Source organism: Pinus tabuliformis, chromosome 8 (assembly GCF_031772625.1).
Source record: "Pinus tabuliformis cultivar Carrire ecotype Pingquan chromosome 8, CPIR1, whole genome shotgun sequence".
NCBI lineage: Eukaryota > Viridiplantae > Streptophyta > Pinopsida > Pinales > Pinaceae > Pinus > Pinus tabuliformis.
In genome coordinates this window covers 1,735,038,430-1,735,062,266 of record NC_142294.1, presented here as the reverse complement: position 1 = coordinate 1,735,062,266, position 23,837 = coordinate 1,735,038,430, and the positions used below count along the sequence as shown (strand labels likewise).

At 39.5% G+C, this 23,837-nt stretch overlaps 1 protein-coding gene across 1 annotated transcript in view; it reads left to right on the top strand.

Moving 5' to 3' along the window:
• LOC149243024 (chaperone protein ClpB3, mitochondrial-like) overlaps positions 1–23,837 on the top strand; it is a 106,107-nt gene that overhangs the window by 15,507 nt on the left and 66,763 nt on the right. The window contains exons 2-3 of the mRNA XM_089371103.1: positions 20,627–20,845; positions 20,926–21,163. Of these exons, the coding sequence (XP_089227229.1) occupies positions 20,627–20,845; positions 20,926–21,163 (457 nt within the window). The remainder of the gene's footprint in view (positions 1–20,626; positions 20,846–20,925; positions 21,164–23,837) is intronic.

Genomic DNA, 23,837 nt, shown 5'->3' with positions numbered 1-23,837 from the left:
TCTGAAGATAATTTTAAGTCATGAACTGAGATAGAAGAGCAGAAATAATTGTGCATTGTGTGTTATTGTTTTTCTCATTTTTCGATGCATGCAAGAGTTAAGAGGACCAACAAGTAACTTGATGTGATCTGTTTGTTTAGATGGTTGGTTTTAAGATAATTTAACCTGCTAAGGAAATCTCCCAAATTATCATAAATTTCTGGGTTTTTCAATAACTCTTTCAGTTAGACATTTTCTCAAACATGTCACCTGTGCATTGCTGTAGGTATTTCTGAGTAGTTTTAATTTCCCAAACAGTGATTTTTAATGGTCTAATGTCTCTGAATGTTGATCTCCAACTTCAGCATATAATAGCAAGTAATTTTTATGAGAATGAACAACACAAATCAGAATATAGAATGCATCTTCTTTTATTAAAATATCAATTCACAATAACAGAGCATTTATTCATCAAAGTTCAGCACTTTAAACATATATATAGCAGAAGTATAACTCAGGAATAGTCACACAATGGAACCTGGTTACAATATGCAGCTGGTTCTTTCACACTGGAGGCATAAACACATGAAATGCTGTCATGTGTAGCAGCCCAACTCGCCCCCCTCACCTTCAGACTTTGCTTCATTCCACACTTAAACTCGACCACCAAATTTCTGAGTGCAATTGTTCTCCTGACCTTCTGACTTAATACTTCAGCTTGGCATCACCATTCAAGTGACTGTACCACTCAGAATCGTATTACGCTGCTGTGAAGAGAAGAAGGTACGATTTATTTGATTATCACCAACAAGGAATGTAACCCCAACTCTGCTCCAGCATACACAGAGACCTGTCTCTCCTTCTTCCAGCATGGAACCACGAGATTAGTGTAATGACCCCAGTCATTCTGCAAATACGTTAATTGTCCTGATCATCGTGCACTCGTATAGATATGGTAAATGTTGCCTTGGTTACTTTACATGGCCATTGTAAATACCTTCTTGTTCAGTTTTGTAAATAATGGAAGTGGTGAATATACATTTAGTAAATATTGCCTACATTTTGAAAACAATAAATATATATATGCTTCCTTGGTCACTTTTATAAATTCCTCCTTGGTCAATTTACAACAGTGTGAATACTGGTTAAACATGTCTAAATTTCATAAGCATTGTAAAGTGTATGTATATATATTATATGTGTAAACCTCAAGTAGTGAGGAAAATCATCTTAAAGGTAGCACATAGATACATGCAGCCCATGGTAAACCTCATGAAAAGCATTGTAAAAAGAAAATATCTGATAAATCGCAGGCAAGGAAAAAAAAAGGTCCAAATGGCACAAAATGGATTGGTCCTCAAGAATGACAGGCCAATCACCATTAAAAACAAATCTAAAAACCAAGGACGGGGGCATTTTTTGGTTGGTCCAGAGGAGCTGGGCCAGGCTGGACTCTAACCAACCAGAGAGAGAGAGCGAACAGCAGAAAAGAGGGAGAATGGAGTTGGGAAAGGAGAAGGGGAAAAGGAACAAAAAAAAATATCAAGGAGAGAACAGCAAAAGTGGGGAGGGAGTCGAGGAGAAGATGCAGAATGGAGGGAGGCAGCAAGTTGCTGTTGGGAGATAGAGGTGTGGGTACGGATTGTGTGTTATGTGTGATATCAAGGACGACTGCCAGGTAAATAGCATCTCAGTTAATAACTATTGGTATCACGCTCTTGAGTTAAGTGTGCATAGTTGAATCTATTTGTATTCCAGATTGCAGTGAGTTTAATCCATTGTCAAGGCCACTGTGTCAATAATTTTGTGGTTGGGCAAACCACTGCGAATAACACCTCGTGGATACAGATTCTCATGGCTGCAATTTCCTGTATGCTTGCATAAACCATACGATTGCGGTGATTGGGTAAGATCCTGTTGATGAGACCGTGTTTACCCATTTTTATAGTTGCAAATTATATGGTAGTCTCCATGTATGTGTTGGATATGGTTTTGTTTTTGTGCCTGCAAAGAAATGCTGCAAGGTGGTCTCATAGTTGCGATATTGTAACTTTGAAGACCGTTTGACCTTACTATAATGAGATAGGCATACCAGGTTAATTGTAACTTGGGATAAAGTTTGTGATACGCATACTCATGGAGACAGGTTTCTAAAGTCCCCCAAAAAAAAATTAACTGAGGATGGAGGCTCTTATCTCTGGAATCCCTCAGCGGCTAGTGGGTGGAGGAAGTGGCTGCCCTGGACTAGCCTTCCTTGACCAAGAGTACTCAGAGTTCAGTAGAGATATCACAGCAGCAGATTCAGGGTGAAGGAAGACCTCTGGAGCGCCCCTGAACTTAATGAAAGTGTAGGATTTTCTTCTTTTTCTGCTTTCCTCTGGGGTCCCTCACGGGCTATTGGGTGGAGGTGACCTACCTCTGGAGTCCCTGGACTGCCTCGGATCTGAGTACTTTAATACCAGAAGGGTGGAGGTGGGTTAGACCTCTGGAATCCTTGGTATATCTGATAGCATGGTCATTCAAAACAGTCTTCACAAGCTAGGAGGTGAAAGCTGCATGAGAAAGTAAATAGCAGCCTGTCTATGGTTGGGTGGCAAATTTATGTTCCTGTTCTGATGCTCATCACAGTGAATGTTGTGATTTCCTTGGGAAAAATTCCACAGCAAGTTTTACTGACTTGAGAACGTTTAATGTAGGATGGATGGCTTAGTTGCTGTTAACATCTTGGCTAAGATGCTGGATACATAATTATTGTTCTCCTTCCATAAGTTCTGTTACATCAGATGTACTGAGTATATATATATGTTTACAAAGGAAGTCATGGCATGAGTTGTTGAAATGTGTAACTAGGTTCGGTCATCATAAATATGAATTGTACTATTGATTCTTGTATATTGTAAAGTGAAAGAAAAATTATTATTGTTATTTTATAGCATGGGTTTCATGCTCAAGGTCACTTTATTTAGAGGTCAAGCACCCATTGAGTGCTTCTAGGGTTTGCCCTAGGATCAAGAAGTCAATAGAGTCATTGTCATATAAAGAAGACTCCATTGGGCACATTGTAACATGTAAGAATAATTAATTTTGTATTTAAAAGTGTCGGAATACCCTCGAAGGCCAAGTCGGCCTCATTAGGACATGTCGCCCTCCTTGGAAGCCTATATATAGGAGGGAACTCAACCTCCTATGGACACTTACTCATCTACTCATCATCTAAGCAAAAGAAGGCTAGCGAAGGAGGAAGAAGGATGAAAGATGAAGGCTTGGGTTATTTCTTTCTCTCTTTCTCTCACGTGCGAAGGAAGGCTAGGGTCTTGCTGCTGCAAGGTCGAACTTGAAGTAATTGCAAAAATAATGTTGAAGGAAGGTCTATTAGGTCATCCACAAACCCTAGAAGAAGGGGGAGCCCAAGTGAAGGTCAAAGGAAGCCTTGAAAGCCTTGGAATTGCTCACATGTGTGGAAGCAACCACTGTTGCAGTGGCCAAAAATTTCAGACTTGCAATGGAGGCCGAAATTCTGTAGCTTGGGGTTGAAGTTGTGTTGTTGGAAGAGATTTGACTGGATTTGACTTGGATAAAGGAAGCACCTCATTAAGAAGGTCTGACTTGGTCTTGGAAGGGTATTGGTCTTGGTATATAGGCCTTGAGATTTGTCATTTGAAGAATCTATAAGAAGAGAAGAGATTTGTGGGTTTTCCTTTCAAGTGGAGAGGTTTTCGCCTTGACCTGCAACCTACATCTTGTGTTCTTGTATACTATTGATTTTCTTGTTTTGGTAGCTGTTTGATGATAAGAACAAACATAATAATAAGAGAAGAAGCTAATAATTAAGAAAAGTAAAAAGACATCACAAGTAGTTATCAATTTTAAGAGAAATCATCCTATTTGTTGCCATATAAATTTCTCAACATGGTATCTAAGGTTGACTAAGGGCATGACGAAGATCACTACATCATTGAAGAAGTCATTCTCTATGATGGCAAGCCACCTCAAGCAAGGAATCAAAGCATTTTGGAATCTCCTATTATTTGTGAAGAATCGTATGACCAAGACTTCCACTACAAAAGACGAAGTATTGTTTTCAGCACTTACTGGTACGTTTGAAGATGAAAATATATGGGTTATTGACAATGGAGCATCCAAACATATGACAGGTGAGCACAAACAATAAAGACATTATCAAGAGGAAAATATTCCTATTCTATTGAACTTGGTGACAAGAAAAGCTATCCTGTAAGAGGAATTGAATCAACCTTTTGGAGCTGGAGAATGGAGGAAACATTCATCTCAACAATATCGTATTCGCACCAGGTTTGCAAAAAAAATTACTTTCAATTTCATGTCTAGATGATAAGGGAGATAGAGCCTCTTTCATAGATGAAAAGGTTGTAGTATGGGATACAGATTCTAGCATCAACAATGCAGAAGTCATTGGAATTCGTGAAGGAAGACTCTACAAATTACTAACACCTCTCTCTCAAGCATTATTTCACATTGAAGTAAGTCTTTGTGAACTTTCGCATCGAAGGTTTGGGCACCTTCACTACAAAATCTTACCAACTCTAAATTCAATGGTGAATGGCATCCCTGAACTCAAGGAGGATCATGGAGTGTGCATTAGGGAAATTTTTTAAGAGACCATTTGGAAGCAATGTTTCAAGGTCAAAATAAATCTTGGATCTCATTCATTCTGATGTCTACGAAGTCTCTTAGAGGTCACCTATACTATGTAACATTCATTGATGACCACTCAAGGAAAACTTGGATCTATTTGCTGAAGTCCAAGGATGAAGTATTCAACAAATTTCAAGAATTCAAAGCTGAAGTAGAGAACCTTATAGAAAGAAGGATAAAGGTACTAAGATCTAACAATGGAGGAGAATGCACATCTAAGGAACTCATAGCTTTGTGTAAGGAGGTTGGGATTAAGAGGGAGCTAATAGTCCCATATAATCCTGAGCGAAATGGAGTTGCCGAACGAAAGAATTGATCAATTGAGGAAAGTGTTAGAGACATGTTACATGATCAAGGCTTGTTGAAATTTCTGTGGGGTGAAGCAACAAAGGTTGTTGTCTACATTCAAAATCGAAGTCCTCATAGATCCTTAGACAACATGACTCCTAAAGAAGCATTCACCGGGAAGAAACCAAATGTAGACCATCTTCGAATATTTGGTTGTCTTGTCTACATTCACATTCCGAAGGATAAGAGAAAGAAGTTGGATCCTAAAAGCATGAAGGGTGTATTTGTTGGCTATAGTAATTCTTCTAAGGCATACAGGATCTACATAAAGGAAGGACATAGAATTGAAGTAAGTCGAGATGTGATCTTTGATGAAAGTATTGCATTTAAGAAATCAAAGGACCTCCCCATTGACTCTGATGATGAAGAACTTCCAATATTCGAAGAAGAATGCACTAGGGAGGAAGAGGATACAAATCATGAAGAAGAAGGTCCTAGTGAACATGTGCAACAAGTCATCATCCTTGAAAACAAAAAAAATACCTAATTGGTTGAAATCTACTCTTCTAGATGCGGAAGGACATGGGGCAGCCAAAGGTACGTTCAGGGAAAGTAAGAAGCCCAAAAGATATTTAGGGTATGCAGCCTATATGACAAAGTTAATCGAGGCAGAGCCATCCACCTTTGAAGATGCTGTCAAACATCAAGAATGGGAAGATGCTATGAATGAAGAATACCAATTGATAATGAAGAATGGAGTTTGGGAAATCGTTCCTAGGCCTAAAGACAAATCAGTGGTAACTTCTAAGTGGCTCTACAAGATTAAACATGCAACAAATGGAAGCCTTGATAAATATAAGGCAAGATTTGTGGCTAGGGGTTTTTCTCAACAAGAAGGCATCGATTATGAAGAGACATTTGCACCTACAACTAGGTATACAACAATACGATTGTTGGTCTCTTTGGCAGCATCAATGGGATGGAACATCCATCAAATGGATGTCAAGACAACATTTTTGAATGGCACTATTGATGAAGAAGTCTATATAGAACAACCTTTGGGATTTGAAGTGAAAGACAGAGACTCGTGTCTGCAGGATGAAGAAGGCACTTTATGGCCTTAAGCAAGCACCAAGGGCTTGGTATGCTAGAATGGACACATATTTGCAAAGATTGGGCTTCTCGAAGAGTTTTGCTGATCTGAATCTCTATATCAAGGTTGTGAAGGATGAGCCGATAATCATTCTTCTATATGTGGATGATCTTCTCATGGCAGGTGTAGAAGGTCGTATTCAAGAGTGCATGAAGCAACTCGGAGCAAAATTCGATATGAAGGTTCTAGGGTTGATGCACTATTATTTGGGGTTGGAAGTATGGCAAGGACTTGAGATATATCTAGGTCAACGTAAATATGTGATTGAGACGCTGAAAAGGTTTGACATGATGGATGGCAAACCTATGACAGCCCCTATGGTCACAAATTTAAAAAGGCTGAGAAGTTTTGATTCAAGCCATGTGGATCCGACTAGATATAGAGAATTGGTTGGCTCTTTGATGTACTTGGTGAATACTCTGTTGGAAATATTGAGAGTGGGGTGAATCAATATTTCTTAGCAATTAAAACTTTTTAATCTTTTTTTAGAGCATTAGTTAATTTTTAATTATTGTTATTGTTGCTTTTCAGATTGTTAGTTTTTGTAGCATCGAAGGTGTTCTAGTCTCCAAACTTTGTGGAGAGGCTAAAACACGAGATTTCCATAACCCAGAAATCGTTTTCAAAATTCCATCTAGAATTGTCTCAATTAGATTATTAGCTGATTTTTAAATATTTCCTAAGTCCGAACTTAGGGAATATGGTTAATTAATCAAAATTAATTGAGATAAGGTGTGAATCATTTAGAAACTCATAGAAATCGACTGGGAAATAGTCTGGGCTCTTGATTAATATACGGATTGACTGGGAAGTAATCTGGGCTCTTGATTGAGTTTTAATCTCGGTCGTTGGAGGTTCAACAAAAGATTATAAGAAGTCGATGGGTAGATGGAGAATACACTTGAGGGGTTCGATTTCCTTGGTTTGATTTCCAGAGAGCATCAACAGTGGTTGGAAAGCTAGAGAAGGAAGCAGAGACAGAGAGGGGCAGGGACAATGCGTCCAGAGGAAAGTTTTTCTAGATTCGGGGAGCACATTGTAGAGAGGCAGAAGAACCACAATGAGGCTGATGCAGGGGTTGTGCAGAAGCCGTTAGAGGCAGTTTGATTTTGCCAGAGAGAAGCTGAGTTTTAGTTCCAGAGGAAATCGTTAAGGAATTTCTCGCTCGACACCAGGGGGAGAGGGGTGGGTGGGAAAGGGTTCTAAAAGGCTGGAAAGACAATTTCTCAGCCAAGGGCGGACAAGACAACTACAGGAGCAATTGATTCAAGCTGTGCGTGGGAAGAGATTGCACAAAGGTGATGCAGGCATATGCAAACCAGTTTGGATGACTCACTTAGAGCTGTAGTCAGAGCCCGAATTTGCATGTGGGTGAGGAAAATTCCTCACTAGATTTTTGCCAATATTTTTCTCTGTAGGATTGCCAGATTTTAACATCTAGTTGTACTTGGAATTTCTCATTGCTGCATAATAATAAAACTCTCATTTGTTGCACTGGTTTTCCCAAGTTGGGTTTTTTCTGGGACATTCGTCCAAAAATAACTGTGTTAATTATTGTGTGTGTATGCTAGAATTTTCTTATTTTCCAATGCTATTTTCTCATGCAATTTTATTTGTAAAGGTTGCAGTGTGAATTATTTGGTATTTGCCATAGCAGATAAATTGTTAGATTAATTAACAATTAGAAAAATAATTTCTAGTTAATGCAACAGGATTTCAGACTTGAAATTTTCACATGGCATCAGAGCGTGATTGATCAGCCTGGAAGCTCAGAAGCGAAGAAGGAAATTTCGCTGTTTAGAGGGAGCAACATGCTGAAATTTCTGGTGTTGCGCAGTACCCAGACATATAGTTCAAATTGTTGCGCAAGGGTTTGATTTTTAGTTGTAGGTTGGTAGAAAAGTCTGTTTGTCTGGAATAGTGATTCCAACAGGCAGAGGGAGCAGCAACAACTCAAATTTTCACTGAGTAGATTCCTTGGTTGGATGCCGAGTGTTTTGTAGCAGTAGAATCAATGTTGGGTGGAAGAGAAAAGCACACACTACATAGGGAACATTTCTCTCAGGGGACTTTGAGTTTCAGAAGTTTGATTTTACGGAGTAGATTGGTAGTAGTTGAGCACAAATTTCTTCATTTCAGAAGGGAGTGCATATAGCAGAGCTTTCAATAGATTTGGAGATGGCCACAGTCGAGCTTATAGATCAGGATAGGTTGGAGGGTGCCTCCAACTATGTCATCTGGAAGGCTAGGATGTCCTTCCCTCTAGACAAATACGGCTTAAAAGCGTACATAGATAATGTGGTTGCAGTTCCCCCAGGATGTCGTTTAGCTCAAGGAGTACAGGAAGGACATGGCTAAGGCGAAGCGACTGATCTTGGATGGAGTTGGAGATCATATAGTCTCACATATAGCTAGCAAAGGTACTGCCAAAGAAATGTGGGAAAGGGTTCTAAAACGCTGGAAAGACAATTTCTCAGCCAAGGGCAGATGAGATGACTACAAGAGCAACTGATTCAAGCTATATGCGTGGGAAGAGATTGTGCAACGGTGATGCAGGCATACGCAAACCAGTTTGGATGACTCACTTAGAGCTGCAGCCAGAGTCCGAATTTGCATGTGGGTGAGGAAAATTCCTCACTAGATTTTTGCCAATATTTTTCTCTGTAGGATTGCCAGATTTCAACATCCAGTTGTACTCATAATTTCTTACTGCTGCATAATAATAAAACTCTCATTTGCTACACCAGTTTTCCCAAGTTGGGTTTTTCCTGGGACATTTGTCCAAAAATAACTGTGTTAATTATTGTGTGCGCTAGAATTTCTTGGTTTCCAACGCTATTTTCTTCTGCAATTTTATTTGTAAAGGTTGCAATGTGAATTATTTGGTATTTGCCGTAGCAGATAAATTGTTAAATTAATTAATAATTAGAAAAATAATTTCTAGTTAATGCAACAGGATTTCAGAGTTGAAATTTTCACATGGTATCAGAGCGTGATTGATCAGCGTGGAAGCTCAGAAGCTCAGAAGAAAATTTCGCTATTTAGAGGGAGCAACATGCTGAAATTTCTAGTGCTGCGCAGTACCCAGACAAACAGTTCAAATTGTTGGGCAAGGGTTTGATTTTCAGTGGTAGGTTGGTAGAAAAGTCTATTTGTCTGGAATAGTGATTCCAATAGGCAGAGGGAGCAACAACAACTCAAATTTACACTGAGCAGATTCCTTGGTTGGATGCCAAGTTTTTTATAGCAGTAGAATCAATGTTGGGTGGAAGAGAAAAGCAGACACTACATAGGGAACATTTCTCTCAAGGGACTTTGAGTTTCAGAAGTTTGATTTTATGGAGTAGATTGGTAGTAGTTGAGCACAAATTTCTTCATTTCAAAAGGGAGTGCGTATAGTAGAGCCAACAGTTGAGCAGAGGGAAAGAGGGAGTTTTCCATAGATTTGGAGATGGCCACAGTCGGGCTTAGAGATCAAGATGGGTTGGAGGGTGCCTCCAACTATGTCATCTGGAAGGCTAGGAGGTCCTTCCCTCTAGACGAATACGGCCTGAAAGTGTACATAGATAATGTGGTTGCAGTTCCCCAGGATGTCGATTAGTTCAAGGAGTATAGGAAGGACATGGCTAAGGTGAAGCAACTGATCTTGGATGGAGTTGGAGATCATATAGTCTCACATATAGCTAGCAAAGGTACTGCCAAAGAAATGTGGGATGTTCTCTCCACGCTATACAGGGTTCTTCCGAGCAGCGAAAGATGTTTCTCCATGAGAAGCTCAGGAGCATCAAGATGTAGAAGGATGAAGCCAACCATGTGATCCTTCGGTCATCTGCTATGAATGTATGTTTGAAGGTGGGCCTCTCGACCCCAAAGGTATGGATTTTCATTGCTATAGTTGAGTAATTTTTCTTACTTGTCATGGGCACTTTTGGGCAAGGACTGGTGGGGGAATTCGACGGAAAGAGTGGATTAGGTCTGCATTCTTGTCTCCATTGCCCAATTTCGTGGTTACATTTGTATCCTAGTCCCGTGGGATCTCCTTTACTGGCCATTAGCTTTAGGGTTGGCACTACATGGGGAATCTTGATTTTGGTTGCGTGGTCCCACTTCCCGATACCACCTACATTGCTTCCCTTCCATTCATTTTAGCTCTATTCATATTTCTTCCATTTGGATCCATGTGTGTCCATTGGCTCCATATAGGGTTAGCCTCCCCCTCGCCACCTTGGGTCGGGCCTGTAACAATGCCTCAAAGGTTGATGCAGCTAAAAAGAAAAGAAAAAACATAATTTGGCCACTCTCAACAGGAAATGTACCACAAAATGCAAAATATGGCCGGGGGACACAAATTTAGTGCGTGGGCAAAAGCCAAACATGAGCTCTACCCCTTATCCATGGTCAACACCTTGGTTCCTATGGTTCCTAGATAAGCCCCCTCCATCATTAAGGAACCCATGATTGTCCCAACCCATGGCAAGAGATGAACTGCCCCACCTCAAGGGGGGTATCCACTGCTACATATTAAGCATCATGTTCTCCATCCCCTGGAAAGCCCCAAGCAGTTATGAAGAAAAATCAATCAAAGGCAAAAGGCATATGAAGAAGGGTGGAAAAACAAAGGTCGGGGTAACTCATGTACCACAATTTGCTCCCTCCTACACTCATATACTTAGGTATGGCTTCCCTTATTATAGCTACCCTTGCACCTTGACATGTGGTATGGTTGATTCCGCTAATCCCCACTCCGTTCCATTATTATATCATTTGCCACCTACCACTTAAAGGATGTACCATGGACTTGTCACCCCCTTTAGAGGTTGAAACCACCTAATAGGGTCTTTGGTTAACCCCTTATTGAGCTTGGAGACATTTGTACATGCTAAAACCCACTATGGAAGGGCTTGCCACTATGAAGTGCCCCATTGATCCCATGACTTGTAAGCTCTATTACTTGATTATTCTAATGACTTGTTGTATTGGAGGGCAAGGGGATGCATTGGATCTTATGCAGGATTGCAGGTGGGTCTTCATTTGGGGCTTGGTCTACCTATACGGGGTCTTAGCTTTCCAAAGGGCCACATTGGCACTTGTAGGGTGAGCGTTGAGAGCCATGGGCCTCCACCATAGAAGAGATTACTTCATGGATCCCCAACACCAGTCATTAGTTGTTCGTGTTCCACCTTTTGGATGAGGATGATGTACCTGGTTCACTATGCCCAACCAGCTCCACACTTGCACCATACACTTGGTAGATGTTCCAGGATTTAGGGGATGTCTCTCGCTGCAGAGGGAGGGCTTACTTCACCATCTTAGCCCTTACATATGGTCTACATGCATTTTCGATCCATTTGGAGACCCATGAGGATATCCTTGTGCCCCACACCCACTTGGGAGCACCATAGGCTCTTGCTTGGAAAACAAGGGTCCAACCCCTTGTCCACTATGTTTGGAGTCCATTCTACATCATGTCACCCCTTAAACTTCATTAGACCTCCTTAAGAGGCTTATTCTTATGTTATTGAGCTATTTGGTGGGCTCATCACAGTCACCATATTATGCACATTATTTTATTTTAGGGGCTCAATTAGGCCAATTTAGCTAAATTGAATTCATTAGAGCGTGTTTAAATAGAAGTGAGATGATTCATTTAGATCATCATCACTTGGATTGGGTTATCTTCTCGTGTGAGATTTTCGCTATCCTTCTTAGAGGACGAGTTTGAACAAATGGATGAATTTTGATGTTTGGATCTCTTTCATTTTGTCTTGGAGCTTCATTATTGGCATATGTTGATGATTGGATATACTCTTTCTTACATGTAAGTGCTCTTTCAATGCTATTCTTGTTATTTACTTTTGTCACATGCATGTTGCTAGGGTTTTCGCTATACTAGGCTGAAATTTACTGCTCTTATCATGTGAAATTGTGGAAATTTGATATTTTATAGCGTTGCATCATGTCATGGGCCATGTATGAATGGGCGCATATTCTTAGGATAATTTTGTTAAATAGATCTCGATAAGTCTTCATTTATTGCAAACCAAAGTATAAAGTCCTTGCAACAGCAGTTCTCATGCTCTAAATGCTATGTGAAGTTGTTGAAGGTCCCCTTGATTGGGTGAATTCTTCCCAAACCATAAATTCTCCTTGATTCAATCTCTCCGAAAGGAAAAGACACTAATCTTCAATCGGTGATCGTTTTCAACGCTTTTTCTTTTCACCTCCCCCTTTTTATAGGCCTAGCCTACATAGGTCACCTAGGGCATCAATTATCTCACAATCTAGGCATCCAAACACTTCGATTTTTGGTCCACAATTGCGCTGGGGTTTGCTCTAGAGGCCCTCCAAATTTGAAGCAAATTCGACGATGGGATCTCGAGATATAGTAAGCCCTAGCATGGGGACCATTTTTTGCCCTAGTTTTCTCTTAGCTAGTGTCCTCATTAGGATCATTGAATTCAAACCTCAAAGAAAATTTGTCCTTTGATCCTCTTCTCCTCCCCAATTAGGTCAAGCCCCTCATTGTGTGATCAACTTGGTACCCTTGACCTAATTTTGTGCCCACTTGGTCCCATGTGGTTCCGCAACTTATTGAAGCCAATTTCAAAAAAGACCACTTGGAAACCAAGTTTTAACAAGGATTTCTAGGACCAAGTATCTCTTTTACACGTCTTATCATCAAACCCTAGCCCTTAAAATCCCCTTGTCCCTTCCTAGAGAGTCTTACACCTTGCGTCTCATGCAAGAAAGCCATACATTTGAGCCCCTCTTGTGAATAAGCCGTTGGAATCACCTTTTATTCCTCTCATTGACATACTCATTATTGTGATTCACATTATATGAGGTCTCTTCCCATCGGTGAAAGTCCGTAAAGAGTAGGGAGCCTTAGCTGAGGTGACAGTGGACTATCGCTCCATTGTTGCCTTATAGGATCCCCTTCTAGGACCCATGCTAGTTTGAGTGGTAACATGTCCAAAGCATATTGGATAGAGACACTTTGCCTGGATGGGATAGACTATGGGTTGATCTACAATAGGAGTTGAGGTGAGCTCTAGTAAAGAGCACCATCAACGAGAGCAACAACAAGGGCGTGAGCAGTGAGAAGGAAGAGGAAAATGTGGCCCTAACATCGAAGGGTCCTAGTCAGGGACAGGGGGAGAAGAAGAAGAAGGACTTGTTAAAGGTCAAATGCTTCAAATGTGGTGAGTTTGGTCGCTACAGTACGCAGTGTCCACTTAGGAAGAAGGACAAGCAGGACTAGGTGACTGCATCAGCTAAGATCGACAAGTTGTCCTCCAAGCGGGAGGAAGACTTTGCTATGATGGCAGCTATACCTCTAGGAGAGAGGTGGGGTGACTTGATGCTATAGTCCTAGAGATTGTAGAGTTGAGTAGGTCCATTGAGGAGTCCACCTCATGTATCATTACCTTGCTATGGGGGCTTTGTTACCTAGAGATTGTAGAGTTGAGTAGGTCCATTGAGGAGTCCACCTCATGTATCATTACCTTGCTATGAGGGCTTTGTTACCCACCATTTTGTGAGAAGATGGTCCTCAGCCGACAGCCAACAACCCCTTTGCAGCGACCAACTAGCTCATTGTGCCATTTCTCTGCCACCTGAGCCAGCTATGTGGTCCCTCGCCTATCTTGCCTGATCGTATGTTTGAACATTTGCCTCCTAAACCTAACGATATGACTTGTCATTTTGTAATTAAGTATTGAAGTTTGCTTTTCATGGACACTTATGGGCATGGATTAATGGGGGTATTCAACGAAAAGAATGGGTTAGGTCTATGCCGTTGTCCCGTAGACCCCTTTTGGGATATTAATCTTCTATTCTAGTCCCATGGGATCTCTTATATTGACCATTTGACTTTAGGGATGGTATTTCATAGGAAACCCTGATTTTGGTTGTGTGGTCTCGCTCCCTCATCCACCTATATTGCCCTCTTTCCACTCATTATTACCTCGTTCATCATTTCTCCCATCAAGGTCCACATTCCTCCTGTGGGTCCACATAGGGCTAGTTGGCCCCTTTCCCTTGCCCACACCTTCGGGGTCAGGCTTGGAATGATGCAGCTAAAAATAAAGATAAAAGCATATTTGGCCACATTCAATAGGAAAATGTACCACAAAATGTAAAAGATGGCCAGGAAAAACACATTTAGCATGTGGGCAAAAGCCAATACATGGGCTTTACCCCATAATCATGGCCATCACCCTCGTTCCTACAGGTTCTATGAATCTCCTTCATCATAAAGGAGCCCGTGATTGCGCCAACCCCTGGTGGGCAATGAACTGCCTTACCTTAAAAGGGGGTAGTCATTGCTATATCTTATGCATCATGCTCTTACCCCTTGAGCCCCGAGCGATTAATCAAAGAAAACCATGAAAAGGCAAAATGCATATAAAGAAGGGTGGAAAAATCGAGGCCAGGGCACCTCATGTACCACAGTTGCTCCCTCCTATAAATTATAAACCCGAGTGTGGGCTTCCCTTTTATCAGCTACCCTTGTACACCAACATGTGGCTCAGGGCTGCCCCTTCTCATCCCTTACTTCATCCACCTATTTGTCACATGCCACCACCTTTTTAAGGATGTACCTTGAAATATTATCCTGTTTAGAAGTAGAAACCACCTATAGAATTCTTGGTTAACCCCATTTGGAATTTAGGAGACATTGGCACATCCCAGAGCCCATTATGGAAGGTCGGACCATTATGAAGTCTCCAACTGTGGTCAATGATTGATAAGCTCATTTACTCGATTTCTCTAATGACTTGTTGTACCGGAAGGTTAGGGGACGCATTGGATTTTATGCAAGATTGTAGATGGTCTCCATCTTGGGTTTGGTCTCCCTATACAGGGTCCTAATCCTCTAGAGGGCTACATTGGCACATGTAGGGTGTGCGTTGAGAGCCATGGGCCATGTAATGTGAACAAAATCTGCTATGGGTAATTCTATAAAAAAATTTGACCTTGATAAGCCATTTCCTTTGCACATCGAAGTATTAAAGCTGCAAGATTGCTTCTCCTTGACCTAAATGGCTAGCAAAGTGGTCTTGAGGCCTCCTTGACTAAGAATCAAGATTCCTACTCATATTCCATCATAGACTCCATTCCCCCAAGATTAAGGCACTGATCTACCAAGAGCTCTTTTCACCTTCATTCAGGTCTAGCCAAGTTGGGGCACCTAGGGCATCAATTAACCGACAAGCTAGCCCTCCAAAAATTTTAATCTCTTAGGGTCTCTTGCGTTGGTGTTTCTTCAGGGTCTCCTCCAATTTTGAAGCCATTCGGAAGGTGGAGTTGGGAGAAAAGCCAAGCCCTAGCTCCAAGATCAAACTTTGCCTTAGCATCCCCAAGGCTAGTGCCTCATAGGGTCAAATCAACACCTTCAACTGAACTTGCATTGTTCTTCTTTTTAGCATGAGTGGAGAATGCAGTAGGATCATTCCTATTTGAAGGCATATCTAGTTCCATCATCCTTGTTTCTTCTTGAGAACATCTAGTCAGCAATTCTTCAAAACCTGGAATCTTGTCGTTGTTAAGAATAGTAGTGTTGAACACGTGCCATTCACAAGGGAGTCCTCCAAGGGCAATGAGAGTAAGCTCCCTATCAGCAATAGCTTCTCCAATCGAAAGAAGATCATTTTTGATCTCAGTCATCCTCATGAAGTAGGATTGAATATCTTCATTTCTTCCCTTCTTTATATCTTTCAGCGTGTTCTTGAGGAAAAGAATTTGGTTTGCATTGCTAGATTTGAACATGCCAACCAACCTGTCATATATCTCCTTGATGTGTTCAAATTGGAGATGTAAGCAACTAAATGCTTATGAATAGAATCCCTGATGATCTTCTTGGCTTTGACTTCACCCTTCTTGTACTTTGTCTTAGCAGCAGCCGGTGCATTTGAAGGAGGTTCTGAAATCTTTCCCTGCACATAATCCATAACATCTTTCTCTTCTAATGTCAAATCAAGAGACATCTTCCATGTACGATAATCAAACTTATCATGAAGCTTATCATCAGACTTGAAGTAGGATGTGGAGGCCATTGAATCTTGTCATTGGTTAGTGATTGCGCTTCTCACTCTTGCTTGGGCTTTGTCTTCACCTCACCTCTGATACCATGTTAATTTTTGGATAACAATGGTGTGTTATATGCTTAGAGCAATTTTAATTCAATTTCGTTATTAGCCCAATACCAATATTCAGTTTAGCAATCACATCATCACGATAATAAAATGTAGATAGAACATAAACAATAACAGTAGAAGACAATCCAAGACAAGAGGACACAAGATATGGCACCAGTCAGGGACAAAACCCAATGTGGGGAAACCCTTGATCAATTCTTCTTATAATTCTTCAAAAGTTCAGCAGAGAGAGAGAGTACAATATACAATATTCACTTGCCCAATCACAGTGAAATCTGATCAGTCAAACAGAAAAAGCAAAAAGCCCTAACCAGAAAGTCAATGCTGGTCAACAGGGCAGATTTTGACCTCCAAAACAACTCGGTCAAACTTGGTCATCTTGGCCTCCAACAACAAGTCAAATCAGCCCAAAAACAGTTTGAAAAAGTCCAGTCAAATCTGGTCAACAAAAGTCAACACTAGCAAACCCTACCACAGTCAACACTGGTCAAACAGAGGTCAAACAACCTTGGATTTTGTGCCCATAACTGCAGCCTGCCCAAACAGAAATACCCCACACAAAACTGCAGTCAAAGATGGTCAACACTGGTCAAAACAACCTTCTGCAATTTTCAGTCAATGGAGGGACAACAAAAGAACAGTCCCTTCTTCGCATGTGTGGAGAGAGAGAAGCCTCAGAAATCCGTACCCAATCAAGAAGAGAGAGATGTGTGAGTGAATGAAGTGTCCAAATGAGGAGGAGGCACCTTGTATTTATATGCAAATGTTGAGGATGAATAGACGTGACTGTTGGGCTTCTGAGCCTACATTAGTTTGTTGGCCGACCTTGACAATTTATCCATAATCAAAATAAATTCATAATTTCATTTGTACATGTCAGAACTGGATGATCTTTAGATCATTCCTACACCTCTCGGAGAGAGGAATCCAATAAAAATATGAGCTGCCTCATATGAGCCATCCAAGGTGAAGTTTGGCCCTAGTTGCCAAAATTAATAGAATATGTATCCAGTTTTCGTACCCATGACCGAGCTGAGCATTTGGATGACCCATCAAAGCAAGGGATGGTCACCTTCCCCAATGTCTTTCGCAGCTCATTGTTTTGCCTCAAAGCTCTTTCGAATGGTTTGCGTTTGCCCTTCAATTGAAGGTGGCAGAAATCAGTGAAGCTCGTGGCAGCTTGGAAATCCTGTCCCAATGCTCTATATTCCTTCATATAAACTGCATATAGAATCCCTTGGCTAGACTGCTCTGTTTGGTCACCTGCTGTCTCATGTAGGAATTGAGGCATGTTTGGTTTGGGTGTTTTGTTAAATGAACGTGAATGGCTCTGTGTAGTAGTATGGGCCTGGCTTCCCTTTGCACTATTAGACCCTCCACCATTCACGGGTTCCATTTTGGTGGAATTCCCTCTGACTGTCAACCCTTTCATCATGTCAACCATCTCCTTTTGGCCCTTAGCCAAGTCATTTATTGCTCTGTGTAGACTGTAAAAGTTCGTTCTTCCTTGTCATCCATGACTGGCTCTTCTATTTCAGGTGTTTCTTCTACCCCTTTTCCTTCATCTGGTGTTTTTTCACCCTCACTATCTGGAATATCATCTTCTCTAATAGGAGTGGGTTCTCTATGTGAGTATTTACTCCTGTAGGTTATCCCTCTAAAAGGACTTTCCTCTGTCATCAAATCACTAACATGCTGCCCTTAGACCTCATGACTGTCCAAGAACATGCACTGATACCATTGTAAAATTCCCGCTAACGAAATCTCCCAAATGATCACAAATTTCTGGGTTTTTCAATGACTATTATACTGCTGTACGTATTTTTGAGTAGTTTTAATTTTCCAAACAGTGTTTTTTAATGGTCTAATGTCTCTAAATGTTGATCTCCAACTTAAACATATAATAGCAAGTAATTTTTATGAGAATGAACAACAGAAATCAGAATATAGAATGCACCTTCTTTTATTAAAATATCAGTCCACAATAACAGAGCATGTATTCATCAAAGTTCAACACTTTAAACATATATATTGCAGAAGTATAACTCAGGAATAGACACAGTGGAACCTGGTTACAAAATGCAGTTGGTTCTTTCACACTGGATGCACAAACACATGTAATGCTGCCACTGTGTAGCAACCCAACTCGTCCCTCTCCCCTTTAGACTTTGCTTCAGCTTCAGGAAGGCACGCGTCCCTCATTCCACACTTAAACTCGCCCACCAAATTTCTGAGTGCAATCGTTCTCCTGACTTTTGACTTAATACTTCAGCTTGGCATCACCATTCAAGTGGCTGTCCCACTCAGAAATGTATTATGTAGTTGTGAAGAGAATAAGGGTACGATTTATTTGACTAACCCCAACTCTACTCCAGCACACTTAGAGACCTGTCTCTCCTTTCAACAAGGAACCACGATATTAGAGTCTGACAGGACTTTTCTGAGAGTTCAGGTACACACTGGTAGTGAGGGTCTTTGAACAACAGTTTGGGAATATAACTTTGACCCTCTATTCTTTGAAAACTCGTCCCAATATATATATAGAACTTGCCCTTCCAAAAATGTGAATAAACTCGACCACTTCAGGTAGAACTTTAATCCACAGAACCTAAGTTAAAGTATGGCTCTTCTCCACTAGAAAAATCACCCCAGCTTGATCTGGAACTTGATATCTTGGTGGGTTTTCCTTGGCCTATCAAGATAATATAGAAAACACTATATAAGAAGGTAAAATCAATTGATAAAATCTCGTTCAGCCCAATACCTTCTGCAAATCATCTTCTCCATGAAAGCGCAATCGTGAAATTTATGTGATCTCACTCCTTGAACCAGTTAGAATGTATAGTTTCAACACTGAAACCAGCTATGGTGGCTACAATTTCGAACTCCTTAACTTCTCCAATATTCTCTCCAAGAGTTTTTTTTCCTCAAAATGCAAGTGAAAAAATGAAGAGTCTCATTTCTTTTTCTCTTTTATAAACTTGTTGCCACTTTTCTGGCCATTTTACTCTTTTAACTTTTATAAAGTCACTTTATAAAATTAAAGTGACCCTTCACTTGCCTAGGAAGTGTCCCCCTTTTAAACCCTTTAAACTTTTATAATGTTCCCCTAGGCGAATTAAGTGCCCTTATTAAATTTTCCCCACTTTAGCCTACGGGAACCATATTAGGCTAGCAGACTCCCTCATATGCTTCCTAAGTGGTCACAGACATTACAAATTACAATAGATGACCCACCTCCATCATATGAGTAGGCTAGATAGTGAATGCACTGACCAGTGAATGGGTGAGAGACATTTGCTTTTTGCTATCTATGGATCATGGTAGTGGCTTTTCACTGGCAGGCTGCATTATAGGAGAAAATTTTTTCTTCTAGGGTTACCAATATATGTGGATGGGGTATCAAGGACCATATGCTCAACAGGTGGAGGTACAGATATCATGAGCTCTAGTTCGAAAAACTTTAACAACTGAGTGTTTTGTTACCCTCTATTTAAGGTTGTACCTCTTTTAATTGTATTGTGGGGTTCTAACATAGATGCTGCAATTTTGCATTGAGGCAATTCCCAAGTGGATCCTTGTGTATTCTTTCATAGAGGAATAATTGTAGAAATGTGATATTTGTAAAGTCAGATAAAGTGAGTTTAATCATATGAGTTTTGGCGGCATGGGGTTTTGTTGTTGGCCATTTTCTACCATTTCAATTTAGGGGTCAAGTATCAGGATTCATCCTATCCATAGAAATTGTTTAGGTGCATTAAATGATTACCCTTTCACAAATTTGAACATTGTGTTTAGGGACAATAACATCAATATGCAACAAAGAAAAGGCAACATTTGTAAAGGGAAGTTTCAGTCATCCATAAGATTTATGTTATTGGCTCTTTACCTGAATTCGATAGATACTCATGTTTCTTGTGCACACTTTGTTTAATTTTGTGTTGTGTTGTGTTGTGTTTATCAGATAATGATTAAAACCTTGACTATAAATGATTAAAATCTTGACTATAACATCTATAACAGGGAGCGGAATATCTGTATTTGGGGAAATTGATTATGTATAACTTGATGCAAATTGATCACTGAAATGTAGAGCTGAAGTGAGAAACTTGCTTGGCAAAGAAAAAAATTTATCTGGATTTTGGACAAAATCACTGAGATGATCACACTTTGATAATGACTGCTATGATGTAAAATACACTGAACCTTTACTTGATGTTGACATACAATTAGATTTGTGTGAGGGAACAACTAGTTATTCCTTTAGATGCCACTTGATACTTATTTATTGGTCTATTTTTGCTATGGATTGTTGCTAACCTTTTTTTATTTTGACTTGGTGCACTTTTGACATTCAAGTTCATGTTTTCAGATTAATCAATCAGAATTCACTGATATGGCATGGGAGGCCATTGTGGGTTCAGTGGATGCAGCAAGGCAAAGCAAGCAGCAAGTTGTTGAAACAGAACACCTAATGAAAGCTCTACTTGAACAAAAACATGGCCTTGCACGGAGGATTTTCACTAAAGCTGGATTAGATAATACATCTGTTCTTCAAGCTACAGAGCAATTTATTTCACAGCAGCCAAAGGTATCTCATATGAAGAACCTAGATGATACAGGAAGTCTTGGAAGATGTAGCTCTGATAATCTGAATTATCTGTGGTGCAGGTAACAGGTGATACAACTGGTCCGTTGGTAAGTCCTAATGTAACAACACTGCTAGATCAAGCCAGAAATCACAAAAAGGAGTTTGGCGATGATTTCTTGTCAGTTGAGCATATGGTACTAGCCTTCTTGAAAGATAAGCGATTTGGACAAAAATTATTTAATGATCTTCAACTCACAGAAAAAGATTTGAAGGATACCGTGCAAGCTATACGAGGACATCAGAAAGTTACTGACCAGAGTATGTGTAAATCTTTGATGGCCTCTTTTTTTTTTTTGAATATTAGCTATTGTGTTGAAGTTAGATGAAGGATTTAATGTTTAAATGTGCATAATTTTGTTGTTGGGTAGAAAAGGAATTGATCTAATAGTGCATAAGGAGGACAATATTTAAACTTCAGATACCCATTTTCATTTGTAGCTTATCTCCAAAGTACATGTCTAACAATCCTTGAACTGAACGTACAGTGTACAACCTTGATACATGCAGCATGTCTCTTGCTGTCTGTTGACAACTTCCTGTCAAACACCCTATAGCAGTACACATTTTTTTCAAAGGAACCATCATGTTTGAGCAATCTTATATCCAGAATTCATCGTCATCATTCATCAGTTTATCAAAGTTGTAACTCCAAATTCTGCAGCCCGGTGGGCCGTTGTAAAAATGATTTTAGTATGTTTATAAAGCCATGTAAAACACCTTAGTAAGCTTAAGAATTTTTGCTAATGAGTTTCATCCTAGGGAGTTTTTTAACCTCGTTAAATATTTTGTATGCGAAATAATTAATAGAGTTATTCAATTTCATCCTAGATATACCCCCAAAGCTAGGGTGAGATTCGGTGGTGATGTCTTAAGTAAGTCCTAGTGTATCGAGTCTGTGTATTTTCATCATACTAGATCATGTTTTGAGTCTCGCAGAATTTGGTTGTGTCTATTTTTAATTATTAAATTTCTAGTTGGTTAGAAAATTTAATAATTTGGATGTAGATTGTAAAATGATTTGATTGTAAAAGTTAAAGGGGGCAGGGTACTCATAGTTAGAACCTCTACACCTCAAGTTAGTGTCTAGACATTTTTTGAGGGTTGAAATTATGTCTATCTCCTCAAATTATTTTTACTTTTGGTTTTTTGGCATAAAAATACTAAAAATTAGTCAAAAAATAGCCAAATAATAGCCAAATAATAGCCAAAAAATTAAAATTGAGAGAATAAAATTATCTCCAAGTGGAAAAACGAATTTTTGGAGAATTTGGTCATTCTGAAGGAAGAATTAAATTTGACAAACCCAATTGCAAGGCAGAAAAACCACAACAATTGTTTTGGGGCCGAAAGAGAATTATTTTTTCAAGGAAATTATTTTTCTTGGGTCCAGTTAATTTAATAAAATTCGTGGGTCCAAAAGAAGTTCAATTTTCGAGGTCCTTCATCAAGGGAAAAATCAAAATTTTAACAAAAATTGCACTTATGGACCAAAGTGATTAAGTCAAAAATGATTTTTTGAGGATAAAATGTCAAAATAATATTTTTTGGAGTAGGAAAAAAGGGAATTACTATGGAATTCAAATTTCTTCATCAAGATTAAGGGACATGATTTAATTTTGGCATGGATCAAGCAACAATTAGTCATTATTCTCCAGGATCAAGTCAAAATTGTGCACCTTCTTGGACCTAACCGTTTTCCACTTGGAGGGGGATCCATCTCTCAATTTTTTTTATAAATTGAGCTCGAGGTTCCTCGTTGAATCATCTTTGGATGGTGGTCTAGTTCTGAAAACTTTGTAAAAATGTTTTTCTGATCAATAAAATCAAGAGTCTTTGGGGGCTAATTATGGTGTATCTCTTCAGTTGGTTGTGGTAAATTTATTTCTGATAATGCTTTAAATTTTTACTTTATGCTTTAATTTGTTAAATTCTCTAGCCATTTCGATTTATAGTTGCTTGTTTGAACTTTGCACCTATATCTGGGATGAAAACATTGTTGAATTGCTAGATCTAGTGGATTTTTGTTTGAATCACTAGAGCTTCTTTTCACTGTGTGACTCACCCCTATTGGATCTAACAAAATCTCTCATCTCCTCGAGCCAAGTGTTTGAAGCGAGTTCTTGTTTAAATATTCATCCCCTTGGCACACAAACAACAAAGAACCCATGGTGGGCTTTTCCCAAAGGCTCATCATGAGATTAATTAAAGGGGGTTTTCTTAGTTATCAATCCAAAAGCAATTTTTTTTATTAATCTTAAAAAATTCTATTTGATTGTGCTATCAGTAATTTATCTGCTATTCCTAGAGCTATATTATCTGACCTATGGGCAAAGGTGTACTCATACACATAGATTGGACTTGTAAATACTTGTAAATTAATTGTAAATATATTAGTAAATAGCTTTTCCTTGTAAACAGATCTAACCCTTGTATTTTTATTGATTTTGTGAATATATTATCGAATTTTTTTCTTCTTTTCTTTTGCAGATCTAAAGCAAAAGCGAGGATTTATCTTGGGTTTCTTTGACAATATTTTTTTTGCAGGGATCTGACATTTCATGCCCTTGGAATAAATTTTAAATAATATATATATATAGGGGTCATGATCAAATCTAGCTATTTTTCTAAGGGGCTGCAAAGGTTTTAATTGTAATTGCTTGAGTAAAGCTCATTGTTTGAAACCATAATTTTTTCTTCAAGGCCTTTGTCTTCTGGGCAGTACAAAAATTTCCTCAACATGAGAGAGTTGCAGAAAAAATTAAATATTTGAAAGAGTTTTCCACTAAATTTTGGTAGGAGATCCACTGATTAGAGGTTTGGGGAATGATTTTTAATTTCTTGAAGAAGCTGCAGGTACTCGAAGGCTCATCTTGCAGGGCCACAAGCATTTGAAGCTTTAGTTTATTCTCATATTTAAATTTAATCAACCCTT